This window comes from Opisthocomus hoazin, chromosome 2 (genome assembly GCF_030867145.1).
Source record: "Opisthocomus hoazin isolate bOpiHoa1 chromosome 2, bOpiHoa1.hap1, whole genome shotgun sequence".
Taxonomy (NCBI): Eukaryota; Metazoa; Chordata; class Aves; order Opisthocomiformes; family Opisthocomidae; genus Opisthocomus; species Opisthocomus hoazin.
This window is the reverse complement of record NC_134415.1, coordinates 121,066,998-121,089,227: the sequence shown is the minus strand read 5'-3', so window position 1 is coordinate 121,089,227 and position 22,230 is coordinate 121,066,998. Positions and strand designations below refer to the sequence as shown.

Below are 22,230 nucleotides of genomic sequence, written 5' to 3'. Positions count from 1 at the left end.
AGTTTGTGCCGGGTGCGAGACACAACCACTCTGAGAGCTGCGCTTCTGAACCAGGGGCTCGTCCCTTCCCTTCCCTGCTCTTCACCCCTCGTTTCTTAGAGGCTGTCCCCCTAGATTAGCCAAGGTAAAATGCAATTTGTTGCTTCAAAAACACAGCTCTATGACTTTGAAGAGAGACTTTCCGAGAGCATCACCTGCACTTACTCATCAGGCGGGTGGAGAAATTTTCCACCGGGCGAAGCGAAGCGGTTTGTGGTGTGAGGCGCCCCGCCAGCGGGACTCGGCCGCTCGTTCTCCGACGAGCACGCGTCACGCGCCGCGTGGCACCGCCGACCCTCGCCATCGCCGCAGCGATGCCGCTCGATAACGACACGCTTGCGCGGCCGCCTCGGCGTGCGTTCCTGAGAGGTCTGCTTGTCTAGGCTGGAGAATTTTTGCAAAAAAAAAAAAACCAAAACCGCATCACCCGTGAACATCCCCGCACGCCTCGGCCCAGCACCGACCGACGCCGCAGCCCCGCAGCTGTCGCTCTCCCGCAGAGAAGCTCCGCCGGGCGCCTCAGCCCCTTCCCCCACCCGACGCGGCCATCGGCGGGGTCCTGTCCGCCCCCCCCCCCACCCCGAGCTCAGCGTTCCGTGCGCGGAGCGGAGCGCAGCATCCCCCTGCCCGCGGCGGGGGGCCCGGGGCGGCCATGCTGGGTCCGGCGGCGCCGGGCGCGGGGGAGCCGGGGCCTGCGCCGGGGCTGCCCGGGCGGGCGCTGCCCCTGCTCTGGCCGGCGCTGGCGCTGGGCGCGGCCGCGCTGCTGGTCCTGCGGCGGCTGCGGAGGGGGCGGGCAGCCCCGGGGAACGGCCGGCCCGCCGGGGAGCCGCGGGGCGGGGAGGAGGAGGAGGAGGAAGAGCAGGAGGAGGAGGGTGGCCCGGCGGGGGCCGGCGGACGGGCGGACGGGGCGCTGCCGGCGCGGCGGCCGGAGGAACAAAGGCGCACGGCGCAGGTAAGGCCGGCGGGGGGGCGGGGGGGGAGTGTGCAGCCATCCCACCCCATCCCACCTCACCCCATCGCATCCCATCCCACCCCATCCCACCCTGCTCCATCCCATCCCACCCCATCCCATCGCATCCCACCGCACCGACCCCACCCCACCCTGCTCCACCCCATCCCAACGCATCCCACCCCATCCCACCAACCCCACCCCACCCCACTCCATCCCATCGCATCACATCCCACCTCACTCCATCACATCCCGTCCCACCCCACCCCATCACATCCCATCCCACCCCATCCCATCACATCGAACCCCACTGACCCCACCCCACTCCACTGCATCCCATCGCATCCCACTCCATCCCATCCAACCCCACCCCATCCTGCTCTATCCCGTCCCACCCCATCCCACCCTCCTGTCCTGGCTGGAGATGCTGTGTCCCACACCTCTCTTTGGGTGGTTTAGAGGTCAGGGGGCTCGGCTCCCTCTGAGCCCTGTGGTGGCATCCAGCCCACCCCCGAGCTCACAGCGCGAGGCAGCAGGTTGCTGCGGCTCCTGGCCTGGGGTTGCTGGTGTTGGCCTTTCTTGCACCACTTTGGCTAACACCGTAACTCCAGATGGGCTTGATGCGGTTCGCAGGGAATTACAAAAACTCCAGCTAATGTCCATCATACTAAGAAGGAGGACCCAAGTATAGCATCTCTGCTATACTGTTAACACAATGTGCTAATAATGTGTATTTACTCTGAAACAAAGCTTCGTTATTTTTGCATTAATACGTGATGGTAGCTGTGAGCTGATGACCGTGGCCACCTTGTTGAATGTATGTTGTGAGTTTGATACCATGCCCTGCAATGAAGTTTCCGACTGATGTTGTCATGGTTGTGTTGCTTTGACTTGCTGTAAGCTGTCTGTAGCAGAAAATCCCAGTATAAATCACAGAACACAATTTCACCAAGGTATTGCAGTATGGAAAGTAAAGCTCTCAGGAGAACATACTGAACATAAGTAAGTATGTATTTAATAAACATGTATGTATTTAAAATTAATACATCAAGCATTTATAAACATTTTTCTCTCTTACTAATACCTCCTAGGTCTTAATTCTGAGAAAGACAAAACCAAAATTAATTTGGAGAGGTTTTTTAGGTGGACTATGAAATAAGTGGGGTTTTTTCTTCATGAATGCAAATGTCAGGCTTTCCGTCATAACTCTAATTTTCAGGGGGTTATTAATTTGGAAGTTGTAGCTTTTATTTGTATTATAGTTATATTTTAATCGGCTATTCCATTTCAGGGTATTTTGTCTTTTGTCAATGAGAACAGCACCTTGGCCCGACAGCATAGATATCCCTGAATTAGTAAAGAACAATTAATTCAAAAGGCAATCGTAACAGAACTGCTTGTGTGAAGGGAAGAAGAGGGATTTCAGTAACGATTTTATTACAGCTTTGTAATCATCGATACCTGACTTGGCAGCAGAAGGAATTAAAATTTTGCAGAGCCACCAATTCTTGGAGGCAGCGCAGGACACAAAGGGGTGGACGCCCGCCTTGTTGTCAGAGACAGGCCTGGTGCTGTGACGCTGCCGGGGTTATGAGTTCAAGCTGAAGACGTTAATTCAAATAGATATTTTCTGGTCAGAGGTGCTGTACCTCACAGGCCTGAATAACAGACACCAAAGAAGAAGAGGAAGAGATAAACTGAAGGGAGAAATTTGTTTACAGTCGTCTGCAGTTTCTATCGTTACTCTCATCTTTTGCTGCACTGAGCCGATCCCTGCTCTTTAGGGGCCGGACTCCAGCAGTCACATTCACAGAGAGCAGCATCATCCTCTACGTGAGACCCACTGATGATTCTGTAAGTGCAGAGGAAGCAAAGTGTGGTCCTAAGGAGGTGGAGGATGAGAAGCGGGTGATCAAGAAAAATAACTTAGAAGATCCTAAGGAAAGATAATCCGGGGAAGACATCTTACATGCTGAAACGAAAAAATCAGTCTTGTCCTCCCATGACAGTACCCTGCCCTTTCTCTTCCCTGTGTGCCTCTTCTGTTTTCTTTTCCCTACCCGCCTTCTCCGCTGCTCCTTGTCATTTCCCATCATGTTATCTCTGTCTTTGGAACATCATATCCTTGAGGCAAAAACTTTATCTCCTCACGTGAGTGTAACACGCTGCATGCTGCTTTGGCACTTAGCTGACGCAAGGACGCCAGAACAGCAGAACACCTTTAATATGCCGAAATTTGCATATGAAAATCTCTACCAAGGCAGCATCAGAGATATTGCTAATAACGAAGTCTTCCACCCGTAGAGATGGCTGATGCCGTCAGCTGGGGTGCGCAGGTATTGCAGGGCGGGAGCCCCTCTCTGCGGCGCGCTGAGGTAAGAAGCCAAGAGAGGAATCGCCTCCAGTGCTCAGGTGTGTTGGCACATCCCAGCAGCCAAACATCTGCATATCCTGGAGTGCTGGGTAAGTCAAGATCTTAATTAAAAGAAACTAGGCGGTTAATTATTTTTTCAGTTTGGGAACGCGTGTTTGCCAGCGATTCCCAGCCGCTGCCCCGTGGGTGGGCTGCGAGGCTGCCTTCCCGGCGACCCTGCTCTTCCTCTGACGCCGGACAGATCTCCGTTCCGCTGCGTGCCCCCACCCCCGTAGCAGCAGCCCCAGGGTGCCTTCGCTGGAGGGTGCGGCGTGCCCTCAGCTCTCAGCGGGGCTCCTGGCTGCTGCCCTGCCAGCCACCTTCATCCAAACCCCTCCCAGGGCCAAGTCACCCAAACGCAATGGTGCACGACTCCACGAGTCTCTCCCAGTGGCCATGCTGCTGGCAGGCAGCTTTCAAGCTTCTCATCTCACTACTCATTTACTTTGCATATAGCAGACTGGTTACGAGTCTCAGAGCGGGGCTGTGCGCTGTGAGAGCTGGTGTGAATCTCTTTTACAGCCCCTGCGAAACAAGTCTGTTGGACAACTTTGCTCAGACGGATGCATGGCCTCAACACAGCCATGCAAGCACGCTTTGAATGCCATCTCGCTACGCATCACACGTAACAAGTTACACTCTGGGTGTTGTCACGCACAAAAAAACCTCTAGAAATTATGCTGGAGTGTGTTTAGTCTTTTTCAGGATAGCTTTTTCCCTAATAAAGAGTCTTTTAGGAAGTTGCTAACAAGACTTGCCGGGAGCCAACCGATCTGAACAAGGCTGCTGTTGAGTTTTGGGGTTTGTGTTTAGTCAAAGTTTTTGGGTGGTTCTGCAAATTGGTCACTTCAAAAGAAGAGCTTTTTGCACAAATGCGGTAATATCGTCTTCCTTAGGCAACTGATAAAAATATGAGTTATCTGTCCGATACATCCCAAAAGAAAGCCTTCTGCTTTTCAGGAGTGTCTTTATCAACTGGAGACACTTTTTGCCTCTTGCAGGGATTGCTTAATAGCACCAGAACTAAATACCAGTGCCCTCAGAAGTACGCAAATAGACCTTTTCTCCTACTCTTCATGCCAATGCAACAGAATTGCACAATTCTTTTCATACAGCTTTCTTGGATGAGAATTGATTTCATAAGTATCCTGGAAGGTGATGGAGTTTAGTAATTGCCTCCTTAAAATGGAGCCTCGATCCCTTGTCGAAATGCTGCTCTAATTAATTAGACTAGCAAATCTCAGGAAACTGATTTCTTCATCCCTCCTTGCAACAGTGGTTTTAATCTGCTCAGGCTGGGGAAACTCTTCTGCCTTTCCCCAGACGTCTCGTCAGATGGTCAGAGCAGCTGAGCTGAGGCAGGTACCCCTCAGCTCCCTGTATTTACAGCTGCCGTACGTGGCCTGGCGTGTGTCCTGGGAAGGCTGCCCGGTGGGAGGGTGTGTAATGTGGGCAGCAGCATCTTAGCGCTGCTTCTCTGATTTTTGTCTTGGAATTGCCTTCGATCATGGATGGCTACAACTGCCGTTCTGGCTCCCACTACTTGCCATCAGCCTGTGTTTGTTACATGTTAGTGGTCAGGAGGCTCCTACGGGCATCTTCATCCCTGGGAATATGTGCAGAGGAACAGGTTTTCTGTGCTGATGGCCCAGATCCTTTTCACCCTGCTTTGCCTGCCCCACGGCTGAGCCTGTGCTTCTGCATGCGGGAGGGAGGAAGCCATCTTCCCAGCGCAGACAGTGGACTGCGAGCCGCGTTGTGAACATCCGACTCACGGTGCGTAGTGTAGAGAGCAAAGATCAGATCTTCCAGAGGATGCTGAGAGAAAGGAAGACTTTCTGCTCAGGTTGCAGCTTGTTGAAGGTCTACTCAGAAAGCTGAAGAGTGCAGTGATGTCTTGTTCAGTGGCAACACAGCATGTTTCAGGGAGGTTCTTTAGTGCCCTGGCTAGAAAGTCCTTTTCTTTTTATTCTTTTCCCCTTTTTTCTTTTTTTTTAATTTTCTTTTCTTTTTTTAATTTACTGTATGTTCGTGTTGCTTTTGCTGTACCAGTGTGGCCTCTTGGCCTAAGTCCACCACATTTATCTTGGGATGTAACACAAGGTGAAAAAAAAAATTTAGTTTTTGCACTGGAAATGAGCACTGAGAAACAATTTAAGTGAAGTATTTCTTAAATCTGGAAATGGTTTTGTGTTCACAGACCCCCTGCCAGAATGGGGTATTTTTTGCTTCCTTTCATTTCCAGTATCCAGCCCACTTAATTGGAGTTTTCTGAAAGTGGTAGCTGAAAACAATTTTCTGACTCTTTATTCATGTTCTTAAATGAATTCCCTGATTTCCAATGTGTGAAGCATATAATAGCTCCCCTTGGGTTTCGTAGGCTGAGTTTATTTTGTCCTGATATCCCTCTACTGGGAAAGCCTTTGCGTGCCTGCCGAAGGAAGGCAATTTCAAGCACCTTCCCCAAGTGGGACAAAGGGCGGGTGGTGAAACTGAAGCTAATGTTCACATAATTTTGAATTAACCCTGTAACCGGCTGGGGGCACTGAGCTTTAAAAGCAGACTTCCTGACCTCATAGATGCTTACAAAAAGGTGTTTGGTTTTGTAAAAATGACTAGGCTTATGAAACTACTGAAATGCATAAAGGTAAGCGGTCAGGATTACAGTTACGTGGCTTTGAATACACGGTTTGTATATTAATGCTTAAACCCAGTATTTTTTAACATTTGAAGACCTATCACTTTGCCTGCTTTCTTTGTGACTTTATGGAGAGGTCTATTAACAGCATAAAATAAATTAAATGCCAGCTCAAGAGAATAAAGGTTTCAGAGCAATCAGCAGAAATATAACCTCAGGTTACATAAAAAGGAAAAAAAGGCAAGGGGTGGGGGGGAAATCCTGTTCCACTGGATCACGAACCAAATGGCCATGAACTAAAAATAATCTTTCTATTGTTCCACAGAATGTGAGTAGAAATTAATATGCTAAGTCTGATTCCACTAACAGTCTGGATTCTGTTTCTCTGCATATATTTAATGCATTTGGAATCGCACTGATGACTTTCTACCGTCACTTAATGCGGCGAGTTTAGATATGTTCTCCCTGTACAAAACTACATTTTTCATTAAGAAAAAAAATACCCTGACAAAATTCATTTCTCTTTAATGAGTCCATTAGGTTAAGTGCAATAAAATCATGAAAATTCCTTTTTCCTTTTCAGAATGGCTAAACAGCATGAAAAAGAGGCGTGACTAATCCGTATCCTAAAGGCTTTGAAAGGGAAGAATAGGGTGGGGTGGGGTTCCTCACCCATACAGCTGACTTACTGCCTGAAAAGGCGCTGGGTAAAGGCAGGATTTAATACAAAACGTCAGGCTAGAATAATACCTTTCCACTGAAAGGAAGTTGAACTTGGTAAAAATATTTGGTGCTGAAGGGAAGGGAACTGCTGCTGCTGCTGAAGGAAGATGGAGACGCAACAGATGCTTCAGGTTGGAAAGAAGAGCATCACCAGAGTGGTGGGCTGTTTGGTGATGGTCAGTCTGTGGTCAGTTTGGTGTTTGCCTTGTGCTCAGCTGTTTGTTAGGAAGGATGCAGCAAGGTTCAGGAGTCCCAGGGGGGTGCTTTGGACTCAATAGCCAGTCAGTCAGCATGAAGACCCCTGGGATACAGCAAATGACTGTCAACAGTATATTTCCAACCTCTTAGTCAGTGATGCAGAGGGAAGGGGATATTTATGTAGCAGATGAAATATCATTTAAGTAGGAAATGTTGTGCTCGTCTGGTAAAAATATACAGCAGTCAGATTGGCAAAGCATTAAAACAAAGTGCCACAATTTTTCCGGCTTCTTGCTTACTGTCATTTATATGGAGAGAAGGTCCAGGAACATGATCCTGCCCCAGCTGCGACGAGCCTGTCAGAGCCAATATGGTTTGAATCTTCCCTAATTCTCTGTTGCGCTCAATATTTTCCCTCTGGAGTTTTCCCTGCCTCTGCGAGGGCTCTGTACAGCCTCGGGCTGTGCTCGCTTATGGCAGCCTGGGGGAGGAAGACAGCTGCGTGTCCTTAATCTTGACACCTCCGTGTCTCTGTGTGTAGTCCCTCATGCCTGCAGAAGCATCTTGATGTAAAGAGAGGCTAATAGAGGGTAGGATGTCTCCTACCCACTCTGTGTGTCTGAAAGGAGGCAAAAAAGCATTCTCCTCCTCGCTTTGTAAGTTGGCACTGCCATTTCTGTTGCTGCTGGTGGCAGCCTTGCTGAAAGGTTGCAAAGCCTCTAGAAAACGCTGAAGATCTCATTATGACAACTGGGAAATCACCAGGCTTTGTTGAGATTGGAAAGGAATATTGCGCTTATGTGTTGGGTGGCTTCCCCCAGTTATCCCTTTGTGTATTCATGCTGTAAAATTCACTTTTCCTGAAGTCCTGTGTAATATAGTGGACCCACACACACACAACATTTTATATTGCATAGGAATTGTTCACTAAGACCTGATCTGCTTGTATTTAAACACATTTAATTAGACAAAAGCATATGCTGAGAAAGAAAGAATCATGTAAACTCAACATCTTCCCTAAGTGGTTCACATTTTCACCGAAATGCCCCTGATTTTTTATTTTATGTCTCCCATCCTATGTGAGAGGCTGCTTCCCTCCCTGCTGCAGGCACAGTGGGATTTTTCCCCTGAGCAGAGCAGAATATGGAAAATGGCCTGTTTTGTGGTGGGCTTTACGGAGTGCCTCTAGCAAATGAACCTGGGAGTCTCAGAAGAGAGGACTGTCTGCGGGGAAAAAGCAAAGACAGCCTTGCTAACTACTACAAAACGTTGCTGGGTTTTAACACAGAAGTCATTATGTTGCTAGTGAATGTTCAGAAGAATATAATTATAAACATACCAAATGACAGCTAAGGGAGACAAAAGAGATGTGGACCCCTTCGTTTAAGCTTATAATTTGAAGCTGGTGGAATTACTGATGTAATTAGGCAGATATTTTGGCTGCTGTTACTGTGGTATTTTACTGGAAGACCCAGAATCGGAGTTGTCTGTGTGTTCATAGAGTGGTATGTTGCAAAGTCTGCAATTTTGGGGCTCCTCCTAATAATGATGGGGGGTCAGTTGAACACCAGCCTGCTGGGTCCATGCTGCACCCTTGTACAGCACGAGTTTGAACTGGCCCTGGTTTCCAAGCAAGCACCTCCAAGGGCAAAGCATTTGCCAGTGTGCAGGTGCCTGTCGTGCTCTCTTTAGCATGCACGTCTAATCAGACCTTTCTGAGACTTGTGAAAAATAGCTCTAAAATGTCTGGAAAATACCACAGAACTAAGCATGAACAGGCTGAAGGACTGTGGCCCCGCTGGGCTGGCGGAGGACAGGCATGGGCAATCACCCGCAGGGTTTTATTTGCTGGTGACTCATAATTGCAAACGTCAGCAGAGATTATTTTTCTGATGTCTAAGAAATAACTTGAGTTCATCTCTGAGAAGAAGCTGCTTCAAGTCCTGACGATATTTTGGAGTGCCTTTAGGAGCACACAGAACACTTGTTGCTCTGTGGAAAAGAGTTTCCATATGGCCCCGTGCGGCTGTGTGAGAGCTGCGATCTTGCCTGTCGCAAGGTGGCTCTGAGTCTTTGCCTCTCGCATCTGGGCTGGTCTCTCCATCGCCCAAAGGCATGCAGCCACCAAATAAGCCTTTTTTTTTTTTTTTAATTAACTAACACCCCCCCCTAGATTGTAGATTTCCTGATTTACTGCACAGTGTTTTGTGGAGCGTGCTGGTTTCTATCTCCCTTTTTCGTTAATTCCACGCGTTATTCTTCAGCCCTGCCAGGGCATCTGTGATGGTGCAGAGTGGGTACTGCCCCTCCGCAGCTGAATCGGGGCAGGTTTCATCTTCCAGCGTGCTTGCAGTTAAATTCTGCCAGTGTCTGGGGGCCAGAGATGGCTTGTGATGGTGGGGAGGAGGAGCGGAGGTGGAAAGCATCAGCAGTCTTCCCTTCCCCAAGAGGACTTCGGGCACCTGAAGCCCCTTCGTCACCAGCCTTCGAGAGGGTGCCCGCTGTCTGCTGCTGCCGAAGGGACAGCTCTGGGCTGCAGCTGGGGGTTTTGCTCCCTGCAGGGCTGCCTTCACCTACCTGGCATCGCCCTGGCTCGCTGTCACCCCTTGCTCCAGGCAGAGGTGGAGGATGGATCAGGGACGATGGTGACTGTAATATGAAGTCTTTAAACTTTCATGGTTTGGTTTACAGGATCTAGGTAGGACGAAAGCTGTTGTTCGAGTCTGTCAGATAGACTTGAGGGGGAACACAAGGTCCGCCCCAACCAGTAAAGAAGAATTAAAATAAGCCTTCTCCTGCCTGTGCTGCTTTTTAAAGACAGGCTTACCCTATCTGAAAAACAGCTTTGATCCTAGACAAATCTTAGGATAAACCACAAATATATCTGCTTGGGAGTACATCTGTGTGGAGTTTCTGGATTTACATTCATAAAGGCTTAGCTAACACTAATTAATTTGAAATAAATTAACTCAGATTGGAACAAGGCCACAAATTCTAGCCCAGATTTGTACTGGGGGTTATTTAGCTGTGTCTTTCAGCCTGTCATATGTATTATAGGAATGTATTAAAATAATTGTGTGCATATATATATTTACACATACACACACATGCACACATATATTCCATAATGAATTTTTTATTGTCCATCTTCTAGGTTCCAGTGAATGGCCAGCTTATAACATCAGCCAACACCAGAGATAAAAAGCTCCTCAAGGTACCAGTAAGAGTTTTAGAGTTTGTTATTATTATTATCTTTCAAGACACTCTTGTTTTAAGAATGTTCCTTATTTGATAGTCCGTTCTAAGGATAATTCATTGTTCCTGTTGTTGCAGCACTTCAGAGGTGGCTTAGGAACATAAGACCGAGTAGCTCTCTGGCACAGGCACACTGTGGTGCTTGTCACTGCCACCACAGGTGGGACGGTCTCGTGGTCCAAGCCCAGAAGGCACAGCTGGGATCTCCTGTGTTTCAGTTCCAGCTCTGACACAGGACCTTTCCTTGGGTTTGGGCAAGAGGTTTACCTTGGGGCTTGAACACTTATACTGGTGTGGAGGAAAGTGTCTGTGCTTTGCAGCCACTTCCAAGCGAGGAGCAGCCCCCCAGCCTGGGCAGGAAGCATGTTCCTGGCAGGGGTATCCCGCTTTGGAAAAGTCAAGAACTGCTATGTTAAAACTAAAACATTTGAAATTGAAGGCTTAAAGTTACCTTTACTGTTCCATCAAGCCATACGAAAGAAGCCTTGGCCACTGCTATGCCCTTTCCAATTAGTGTAAACTACAGATACCTGCATTAACGATAGGCTGTTCCGTGGGGGTTTTTTGGTTAAGCATAGGCAGGGTGCTAACTCTTGATTTCAGCATTGCTGATTGTGAAAGGGGTAAATAATTTTAGGTTTTCCTCCTTAATAGACTTAGGAATGATGAATGCAAATCTCACTGTAAAGCAGGTGCCTAAATTAAAATGTAAGCTTTCTGACGCAGTAGATAAGTCAAATTTTGTAGGCCAAAAACTGTAACATTCATTGGTTTGGAGCTTGCAATAAAATCTGCTCAGGAAGACTTTTTGCACCCACTTAAAGACTCCATTGACCTGCTGCTCTCTCCAAGTACCGCCGTGTGGTCTCTATTTCAAAACTATTGCCCTGACTCTTTTTTTCTTCATGACGAAATGTCACAAATACCTGTTTTATCTCTCTGCCATGTATCTTCTGTATACCGTAGCCTAAGAAGAAGAGGAAAGCCCAGTGCTCAGACAAGGAGGTGCCGAAAGATCTTTCTGTGGAAAAAGACAAAGTGCAAGAGGAGGAAGGTAACAAAAGATCTGGTTCTTCTGTTACCTGATTTATATTACCAAAAAATAACATGGGATGAAATATTTCAAAAGGGAGGTCTTCTCTACGGCTCTAGTGTTCTGCGTTACTGGAAAAAACTGCCAGTTTTAGAGCTGTTTCTGTCATCTGCTCCTTGCTACGTGTAACTACGTGGACAGGGACTATGTGCTCCCCTGCCACACTTCTCAGGTCCTTACCACATTCACAGGGATGGCAAATCTGCAGATGAGGAAACATCTCTGAGCAGGCCAGAGGTCCACTGGGTAGCAGGGTCCCATCTCCATGCTCTTACTCTAATCCTGTGGCCTCTGCCGTGCTGATGTGCCACTGAAGCTGTGGTCTTCCCAGGCAGCATTTTGTTGTGCCTGTGACTGAGGCTGGTAGGGGTAGTACACAGCCAGTTTCTAGCACACCTGTGAACAGAGCCAAGATCTTTGGTTACAAGGAGATCTGCAGAGAAATCCGGCAGAGGCTAACAAGGCTCAGGCAGCTACAATTTCACTGGAAAATACATTGCATCCCATGAGCCCCTCTCTGCCTCCCTCCGCCAAGGGTCATACTGAAAACAACAAATTCTAAGCTTTTCCAGGCTTAAAAGATTATAACATGCTTAGCGTGGTGGTGAGAGCAAGAGAAGCCCTCGCTGCTGTTGGACCAGAGTCCTACTCGTGGGGCCCTGTGTCAGGAGCAGAGTGCCTGCAAGGTGCCGGAGGAGAGGGGGAAACAGCAGAGGCTTTCTTCAAATGGATGTTTAGTTTTGGGAACGGAGGAGCCAGCTGAACTGTTCCACGCGTTATTCGGGGACGGTTCAGAGAAAGAAGATGCTTGTCTCAAGTGAAACCCGTGGACTGTGGTTTTTTCTTTATCAACCATTTGTGCCAGTCCGTCCCCTGACATCCTGGGTCACGGAGAGCATGGATGGAAGCAGAGCGTGGCCCCACCGGTGTGGATGAATGTGTGAGGAAATCAGCTGAGTGGCAGGGGGTCTCCACGTCACAGAACAAGTCTCAGGGTATGTTCAGGGCTAGAGAAAGCCAGTAAATCGAAGCCTTGTTTGATGGTTAAGATTTTCATGAACTTCTTTCCGCTGTCAGATGCACAAGGCAGTTGATGCTCTGTTGTGACATCACCCCTGAGGGAAAGGGTTGTCACATCAGGCTGCCGCAAAGGACAGAAGAATATGTGCAGTTATGTGTGTCCGGACACGTGACAGACAGGTTTGTGACGGGGATTTCTTGTGTAACGCGTTTCTGCAGAGACAGCAAGGGCTGCGTGCGGGGGAGACGCTGCACGAGACCAGGGCAGATGCCACTGTTGCAGCCAGCATCAGAAACTATCAGACAGCTGTTTACCTTGGTGCTAAGCAACAAGGGCAGTAAAGGACGTTTCTTGTTAGCTTAAAATTGGACTTTGCTCTGTGTTGTAGGAGTTTGGCAGACCAAGATCAGCAGCCGAGAAAAGAGACACTTAAGGAAGGAAAGGCTGAAACAAAAAGGTAAATGTGCCGGCTCAGTTTACACACCTGATCTGGCGGGGCCTGTCACCCCTTCTCACTTCCCAGCAGCTTTCTGTTTGCTCTGTTTGTCATTCGTCAGCAAAATCTTTGCACTTACTTGGGCTATTTACTCAGGAAAAGACAGCTTTGGGAGCTCTTACTTGGAAGCTTGCCTTTTACTCCAGGCTTTCATTAAAACACATAATATTACCCACAGGACTTTGAAAGCAAATGTCTCTTAGATCTGAGGTCTGCTAAAGGTTTAGTGTAATGTGGACTAGTTACTTTTGCATGACTCGACAGAAGTTTTCTGATAATGGATGTATAAAAACCTGTGTAATTTGTTCAGTTCCAGATAGGTTCTTTAATCCAGGCCTGCCCAGAGTAAACAGCTATAAAGGGGGGACATACTTTTATCTTAATGAGATAAAAGGAAACAATGCTTTGTGCTTACTCCACGTTTTTCCTCTGGGGATTTCAAAGTGTCTGCCATGCCCTTATGCCTATATACATTTCTACTAATTATGTTATTATAACCGCTGTATGAAAACAGGTCATGGAATTAAGGCATTTGGAAATGTTTTAATTATCTGTGATAAAATCATTAATATAATAGGCAAACATGTCAGTTTGATAGAGCAACTAAGAAGGTAAGATGGAAGTGTGGAATTGGGAGACACAGCTGAATGAATGTGGGTGTTTGTGCACTGTCTACAATAAGACCATCTTACAGTGCTCTCAGATGCTCTACTAAAATCGAAAATCAGGGTAAGTGCACAGCAAATTTTAATCAAAAAATGTGCAGACATTTTGGGACCACTTTCTGTCTCATTTGGATTTGGATATTAAATAAAGATTTAATATCTGCATGACAGTCTCTAAGGGCTTACGGTGCTGAGGTCTCTGCTTGCTCTCCAGCAAAGTAGATGGGTCCACATTTGGCTTTATTCATGTAAGTTGGCCTGTTGGCACTGGTGGTGCCAACTGCACATGCAGGTTAACCATGCGTTAACACTAAGCCCATGCAGGCATTGAGTGCTTTGCTGGCCCAGGGCGAGGGAGCTCAGCAGACACAGTTGCACCTGAAGCACCAGAAGTCCTTGGTGGAAACCTGGAGCCTGGGTTGTGCAGGAGGCTCAACCAGGTAATCATGGTGGTCCTGTTCAGTATTGACATTTACAGAGCAGTAAAATGCACTCTTCCAAGAAGAAGCCCTAACCCTGCCGAGTGCTGATTGCTGTTTCCTAGCAGGGAAGAAGCAGCAGCCGTAGCATTAAGGTGTGTGAAGGTGGGGCTGATGCCAGCAGTGGTCCCCTCCCCACCAGAGTAACAGGAAAGTGGAGTCCTAAAGAGCTTTGGGAGTCCTTTGGAATGAAAGGTTTTAGAAATAATTCTCATTATTTATCATATTCAGAAGCCCGACATTGATTTCTCTAGCAGCCTTGAACTACCAGCATCCAAGAGGTTTGCTTTCTTTTTGCTTGAAGGTCCCACTGTCCTCTTTCTCTCCCTTCACTGCTCTGGGTCCCCAGCTGGACTCCGGAGGCCTTGAGCCACCCTTGCAGCTGGGGGCGTTGGCCATGGCCTCTGCGGTGCAGCGTCATCTCCTGTGGGACTCTTTGCTGGACTGTGTGGTGCCTTCCTTCTCACATGGCCTTCACGTTTGCTGCTTCAGTGTCCCGTCCCAGGGGCTCTGCTTTACTGTCACTGCATCTGTAAATAATTTCAGTTGGAATACAGCCATTGCATCTGATGGGTTTAGATCAGCCTTCGCTCTGTTGTTTCCCCTGTACAAACTGTTCATTGTAATTTAAAATAATGATGGCGCTGTGATAATGTTTATTCCTGAGGAGACCCCAGCAGAACATCCCTGGGTAGCTCGGCAGTTGAGCCAGCCTTTGACTGGGATGGGAAGGGAGCGGTGTGGCCACTCGCAGAGGACACTGGTGGCGGTGGAAAAGGTGCTCTCGTTGCCAAGGCAGAGTGTGGGACCGCGCTGAAGGCCTCAGGAGCTGTATGGGAAGAATCGACGCCCTCCCAGGCAGAAGAAGATGTTTTTTCCAATGTAGGTGAGTGTCGACATCCAAGCATTGCAGAGGGAAGGCTTCCCGAATTCCTGCGTCCGGCAGAGTACAGCCCCATTGACAGTCACTGGCGCAGGTTGCCCAGAGAGGTGGGCGATGCCCCATCCCTGGAAACGTTCAAGGCCAGGTTGGACGGGGCTCTGAGCAACCTGATCTGGTTGAAGATGTCCCTGCTCACTGCAGGGGGGTTGGGCTAGATGGCCTCTAAAGGTCCCTTCCAACCCAAAGCATTCTATGATTCTGTTTGTCCCGCACACACGCAGCGTCGTCCACCCCCTTTGAACCCTGCTAGCTGTCGCTTATTTTCCAGCAATGAGAAAAGAGGGGTCTTTGTGGCAGGAATTTCTTCTGCGTTGCAGACTGCCTGTTGGGTGCAAGTTGTTTTCTGCTCACAGGTATTTAGTGTTTGGCTCCTTTCCAAAGGAACCTAAGCCTTTCCTTCCAGGAATGCTCACACATGGTCAGGGTATACCTGTGCATTTCAAAGCAGTACGAGGCAGGGCATTCCTAAATCAGTTTGGGTATTTGACAGTTGGAAGTAGCCTGTTCATGGCCAGTGCTGTGCTGTACCTACACAGTCTGCCTAGCTTCCCAGCTGATTCACCCCTTGTTGGTGTCCAGACAAGGTCGTTTAGAGCTGCTTTGGGTCTCAGTTGTGCTGTTGGGACATTCTCTGTGCAACATAAGGTGGAGGTGGGAAACTGCATCTCTAAAACCTCAGTCGCCTTTAAAGCAGTGAAGGGATGGACTGCCAAGCCATTAGTTTAAAGATTAGGAGATGCTAATATTAGCTCTCTCACTGGTATTTGATGACTTTTTGTTTCCGTCATGATTTAATTTTTATGGCAAAGTTATGTCTCACATTGTATTTCTACTGTGGTGATACTGTAGATTCTAGAGCAATACCAATAATTAATAACTGGGTGGTAATTGGGCCTTTAAATCTCTCTTCCTGACTTCTTGGTGGGGCGGGAGAGTTATGAGTTAAAATTTAAAGTGGTTAATACTGCTTTTTGGTTAATTTTTGAAAGCATTTAGTTTTCATTACAATCTCACTGATTAATCGAGCTTGATGGCTGGATTGATTGGTGTATAAGGCCATATGATGACTCGCCTTCAGTAGTAGTAATCCAGTACTCTGGTGATTCAGAAAATGGTCTTAGGTTGCCCATACATGAGTTGCTTTCTCTGCTAGAGTCCTTTTTTCACGAAGTATAGCATTGATGGGGGGAGGACGTTAGTACCATTTTTTACTCTAATGCTTTCAAAAGGCCGAATTCCAAGCTGACACTTGATGACAACTTTTGCCAGTTGTGCATAAAGGGGACATCAGTTCAGATGAGTGAGGAATTTGATTAAGTCCAGAGAAGTGCCATGCTGGTGTGACATGCCCTTTGAAGGGCTGAGAAGGTGACCATGGCAACGGGGCTGGACTCTCTATGTCCGTAGAAGATACTTTCTGCTTGCGTGATTCTTCTCCAGCAACAGCAGTGGCTGCAGGCTTGGGATGGAGAGAACACAGAAGGGCTGTAATGAGATTGGGAGTGTCAGGTAGAAACTGCAGTCACCAGTTGTGAATGTGACATTGCCTTTTGGGTTACTGTTTGTTTGCTTTTTATATGCAGGAACATGGGATATTGCAGAAGTAAAATCCTGTCCTGTGACCTTTGGGACGTTGTCAGAGCTGTCCAGGGAGTTAGGTGAGTGGTCTCTCTTTGGACTATTATCTGAATTCTGCTATCGCTTTCTTAGGTGCTTGGCTTAAAAGTACTCTCGTTGCTTACACATGGGTCTTCTCCCTCGGAGGCACATTTCATTAGTCACTCTCCCTTGTAGAGCTTGCTCACATCTGCAGTCCAGCGCTACCAGCATTCTAAGGAGTGACATCAGAACATTTTATTGAGCGCTTTCCAAACTCGTGTCTCATCTTGGAATAAATAAAAAAAATAATGCCTCCCCAGCAAATTCTTTCTCTGTTAGGTTTACTCACAGAGAAGATTTCTGTTGTGTTCTGATGACCAACAAATTCAGAGAATTTCAGACTGAGGGAGGAAGCAAACGCCCAGGTTGGAGAGGCCCTGTTAGAGGCTGCCTAGCTAGCAGCTTCCTCCCCAGCACAGCGAGGGATTTTCAGCTTGAGCCTCTCCATGCATGGCCTCGAGAAGGATGGAGCATCTTCTGGCTGTCCATCAAGCTGAGCCTCGTTTGTGGCTTTCACTTTGCTTCTCTGCAACTCTCAGTTCTCCTCACGGCCTGGCTCTGAGCACTCTCTGTCTACCAGAAACTCAAATTTGTCCAGAGGTCCAACTGGCTGATGAATGCAAAGACTGGTCCTGAATCTTCTAGACATGCTAAAGGCAAGCATAGATACATATAGATAGACATCCCTGCACAAAACAGCATGTGCGGTGTAAGCCGGAACACTGAAATTCGCTTCTAAAGCCAGACATGGTGGTCAATCTGATACATGCCATATTTTATCATCTATTTTCCGACACTGCGTCAGTGGATTCAAGCAGTTCCTAATGCACAAGTACCAAACAGGGAGAAATATGTGTTAATATCTTCAGTTACGCAGCAAAAAATCAAGCCGATGCAGAGCAAAACTGCGCAAACCAAGGAGTTCCTTAGATGGAAGGAAGAAAGGAAAAATTAGAGACGTAAAAAAAAATCTGGTGTGTGAAACAAAATGAAGAAAACACTAGTCTGTTACGTACAGACCTTAGAAAGGGGCTAAAGGGAGTCATTCAGGGAGGCACGTGAATCCTACTGGTTGCTTTAGTTGTTGAAGATAATAATCAAAAGAACTTTAACTCTTCTTTTTCCTACAGCAAATCTCTCTCATCTGTGCTTTTTCTTGGAGCTCCCTTCTTACGTCCCCAACAGAGATGTGTCGAAAGTTTTTCCTCAGAATCTCTGAATATTGTTAATGTAGCCACTCCTGAGTGGGTTGTTTTTAAAAACTTCTGCATGTAGTGTCCTGGTCCAGCCTTCATTAATAAATCCACTGTGATGAGCAGCATAGATTAATGTGTGGCTTAAATTAGATAGCATCCAGGCATCGTGACGTAGCGAGCAGATAAAGGCATGATTAATCGGTTTTAATAATGTGAATATACCGATGTGATTATCTTTTAGGGTTGGGTTTTTTATTTTTTAAAAAGATGCTTTTCCTGTGTGCAGATAAGGTGAAGAGTAAATCATCCGAGGACAGCCCGCCCAGATGCTGCTGGCACGCCAGCTCGGCTTTCCTCCCTGTGGACGACGCGTGGCAGGGGCAGGGTACGTCTCTGTGCTCATTTTCTATTGAAAGACCAGTGTGCTGATGCTGATACGCTTTTCAGTCTGTTTTCTAAGCCTTAAAAATCGGGGTCCGCTTCCCACCTGGCACAAGGCTGGTAGAGGTGCGGGAGAAATTAATTTTGGGTCTGGTTTTGGGCAGGCACCCAAAGCTGCTGCGAGCTCGGTCGGAGCAGCAGGGCATCCTGTGTGGGACCAGTGAGAATGGTGAGAACGTGCCATTTCTTTCTGGTTTTACTTAGAAGGCAACAAAAAAGGGATTCAGTAGGTGCAGACTTGATCGGTGCGTACGTACTGCTGTGCAAAGTGTAATGAGAGCTTCTGGGCAGCCAGGCCAGCGGCAGGAGGCTGGCTCGAGGCTCCTGTAGCCCCGTGCCCTCTCTTCAGCAGTTGCACGTAGCAGTTGCTGGCAGATAACCGCAGGAACAGGGCATGCACAAGGCGATCCCCCTCCCCTGTCCCGTGTCCCTCCCCACACCTGGCAGAGTGGGTCAGGGGCTTCCTGAGCCAGGGGCAACAGCATGGGCTCCGTGCTTCGGAAGAACCCCGCGTGTTAGCAGTCATCTGGGATTACTCAATTTGTGGAACGAATTCAAAGTTGTGTTTGGTTTTCGTAATGGTGTTTCCCTCCCTCCCATCGTTGGGTGGGGAAGGGGGAGCTCGGTGGCCCCTTTCCAGGCAGCCCCCAGCCCGGGCTCGGTGGGGTGGCCGGGGAAGGGCCGTGGGGAGGACAGGGCACTGCTAGAGCATGGGCTGCCTTTGTCAACGCTTAAAACTTTTCTGCCGATACCCAGAACCCAGATGCAGGATCCGACTCCAGTGGAGTGCAGCAATCAGAATTTCAGTCTTTTTATGATTGATAATGTGGTTTTTTAACTTTTAAAATCTGCTTGAAAGGCCAGCGTGGGTCCTGAGCGGTTGGAATGATTTGGCATGAACAGTGTGGGTATTAGATGGCCTTTTCTCTTGACCTTTTGGTCAGGATTGAGTGAAGTGTCTATTTATACCCCTGTTGTTGGGAGGCCTTACCCTGCTCTTGCAGGAATGATGTCTGATGAGCCGAGCAGACCCCTTCTCGCTCTGGCTTCTCTGATTGACTTAATTACGGGAGAACCCAGAGTCGTTGAATGCATTGAAGAGAAAACACTGCGGTCATCTTACTTCTCTGCCCAGCGGTAACTGAGATTCTGCAGCAGACACATCAGTGTGGCCATCAGAGGATTTTATAAATAGCATGGTTTGCTTTAAAAAAAACAACACAAAACAGAAAAAAGCCCAGACCCAAGCATTCCCTTCCCTTAGTGCTGTGTTTGTTTACCCCCACGTTGCTGCTGGTGAGCGCCTTTGTAACTTGGGAGCCCAGGCTCGCCGATGTAGGTAGCTCTCCAGCAGCCTTTCCTTGCGTTCACGCTTGGCACGCTCCGGGTTTCATCTGCAGTTGCAAAGCCGGGCAGAGCTCCGCTTTTTTTGATGCTGCGTCTGTCTGAGGGCAGAACAGATAGGAGCAAATTCAGCAGCGTGCTCTTGCAAGGGTTGGAGCAGAAGCATTTTGATTGAAATCAGAAATGGAAGGATTTGTGCCTGCCTTACAGCTTGCTTCTTAGTGGCAGTTTTTTTCCTTTGAATCATCAGCCTTGATATTGATGCAGAGGGGAGTGTCATGAACGTCTATTCCCTGAATTTAGATGAGGTAATGGTTGGCATTAAGGTCTGCGCTGCAGGCAAAATGAGCTCTTTGACAGTTATACAAGACCTGTTAGTTCTTGCAGGCCCGCAAACTGAAAAAAAATGCCATTCATAACCTGAATATGAGCTGGGGTCATTTTATCAAATCCAGATCAGTACACTTAATGAGTCTCTTTGTTCCGCAATGGCCTGGTACAGAAGAAGGAGCTGGATGCTGGACTCCCGCCTCTGCTCCAGCCCACGGAGCATCCTTGGCTGGCTCCCCGCTCCCCATCGGGTTATCTTTTTGTGAAGTACAATAACAGCCTAACTCACAAAAGGTTTGAGGCTTAAGTGTTGTCGCAGCTGAAAGCGTATATATTTAGAGGGAGAGGGAGGGAGGGAAGGAGGAAGCTAGCAGTTACGGACCTGCGTAGTCGCTGTGATGCCAGAGTGTTAGGTTGACATTCATTAATGACATACGTTGCCAATGGTTAATTCTTAATCATTGTCACATCAGCAGTGCTGTGCCCAGGTCTGGGCTCCCCAGTACAAGACGGACATGGACATACTGGAGTGGGTCCAGCAGAGTCCATCTGTGTGTATGAACACCTGATGGGGTGGTTGGCTCCTGTCTGCCCAGTGACCAGGCAAGAGGCAACAGGCATGAAGTGAAGTACGGGAAATTCTATGGGTACATAAAAAAAGCTGGTTTTTATGGTGAGGGTGGTCAGGCAGCAGAACAGTTTGCCCAGAGAGGTTGCGGAGTCTCCACCCTTGGAGATATTCAAAACCCAGATGGCTACATCCCTGAGTAACCTGCTGTAGCTGAGCCTGCCGTGAGCAGTGGGGTGGGACTAGGCGGTTTCCAGAGGCCCCTTCCAACCTCAGTGATTCTGTAATCCTCATTCTGTCATCAGTCATTGCCTCTACATGTTCAGTTACTCCTTAGCAATCTAAGCCTTCGTTAGCTAGGGGTGTTCAGTGTCTTGGAGCTGAAGCCACGTGGTTAGCACTGATGGCTGCAGTCCCTGCAGTCCCACCAGGAGGTTGAGGCGGTCAGGCCCATGGACTCTTTCCACGAGGGAACTGGGCTCCAAAGTGGGCAGCTTCTTTCATCCTCATTTTTCCCTGCTCATTGTTACTGTTTGCATGCTTTTCAGCCCTGCCACAAAGAGAAGATCTCTGGTGCTTCTGGCATAGTTCACTTTACTTTTGGGCCCGGGAGCTGCTCTGGTTTCACCAGGCACCTTTCTCGCTTGTTCTGCAGCGTTGTTCTGGATCCAGCAGACATCTCCTGCCTGCTCTGCCTCCTGTGCTTTGGCTTGATGGCTTTACTGCTTGCACGTATTTCCCAGTACTGCCTTTGTGCAGCTATACCGCGCATCTGCCACTGCCCCTTTGGTGCCATTTATGTACTTATGCTTAAATGTCTCGCAAAACACATTAAAGGCTGGGGCTGGTTTTGCTGTTACAAAATGTGTAACCCTCACAGTGCGGCCAGCTGGCCTGTTCTAGAGCACTTGTGCCTGGTTCCAAGGCAAGCGAATACCAATTTTATCCCGTGCGTCTTCTAAGCGCAGTGGGTCTGTGCTTTGGCAACAATAGCGCAGGGCAGTCTCAGAAGACCCATGTTCTGCTTTGCAAATGCAGCGTGTCTCGTGACGATGAGGGCTGTCTTTTTACCTGTGACTTGGCATCTTCCCAATGAATCCTTCTTGATTGCCGAGACAGATTTTCCCTGGAACCTTCAGAAAGTTCCTGTGTCTCCTGACTGCCATCCTCCCTTCTGTCCTGGAGTTAAAATGAATTTGAATTCCTTTGTTTCATGGGAATAAGCAGCTTCTTTGAATGAAGAGAAGTCTCCAGTCTGAGATTTATGTGATATTTTTGCATCTACTGAATTATGCTAGAGGAAGGTGCCAAATGAGGGACTCCTACACCCAGCTGTTGGCAGCAATAATTTTGACCTGTAGCACATAAAAGCCAGATTTAGACTGGAAATTGTCTATCCGTTTGCACTGAATGGATTCCACTTGGCCTACAAGTAGGGGGTCAGCAAGGATTTGGGTTCGGACCATGCTCATTACACAGCCACCTGCCCTTTGCAAAAGGGACGGCTTTTCTACAGCAGCCGCAGAGGACTCAGTACCATAGATGAAGGGCTGCTCTCCCTTAGGTTTCTGCTGACCATACTGTGGGAAAGAATGCCAAAGAGCCATGCTGATAGCATAGGATCCAAACCTACAACTCTGGGCTAGAAATTTTTTAATCCCCTTCCTGACGGAGTTCTGCTGCAATACTTCCCAGTTTTGTTTTCCAGGCCAGATAATTATGTTCAGCCTGTAGAGTACTCTACTCCACCCTACCTATCAGCTGGTGTAGAGCACCTGCT

General features: G+C 48.1%; 1 protein-coding gene across 1 annotated transcript in view; it reads left to right on the top strand.

The window, feature by feature from the left end:
- Positions 1-353: 353 nt before the first annotated feature.
- The window catches only part of LOC142364914 (uncharacterized), a 33,846-nt gene continuing 11,969 nt past the window's right edge, over positions 354-22,230 (top strand). Inside the window, exons 1-8 of the mRNA XM_075445154.1 lie at positions 354-408; positions 837-991; positions 10,115-10,174; positions 11,182-11,269; positions 12,718-12,786; positions 14,637-14,855; positions 16,496-16,570; positions 18,054-18,152. Coding sequence (XP_075301269.1) covers positions 354-408; positions 837-991; positions 10,115-10,174; positions 11,182-11,269; positions 12,718-12,786; positions 14,637-14,855; positions 16,496-16,570; positions 18,054-18,152 — 820 coding nt within the window. The remainder of the gene's footprint in view (positions 409-836; positions 992-10,114; positions 10,175-11,181; positions 11,270-12,717; positions 12,787-14,636; positions 14,856-16,495; positions 16,571-18,053; positions 18,153-22,230) is intronic.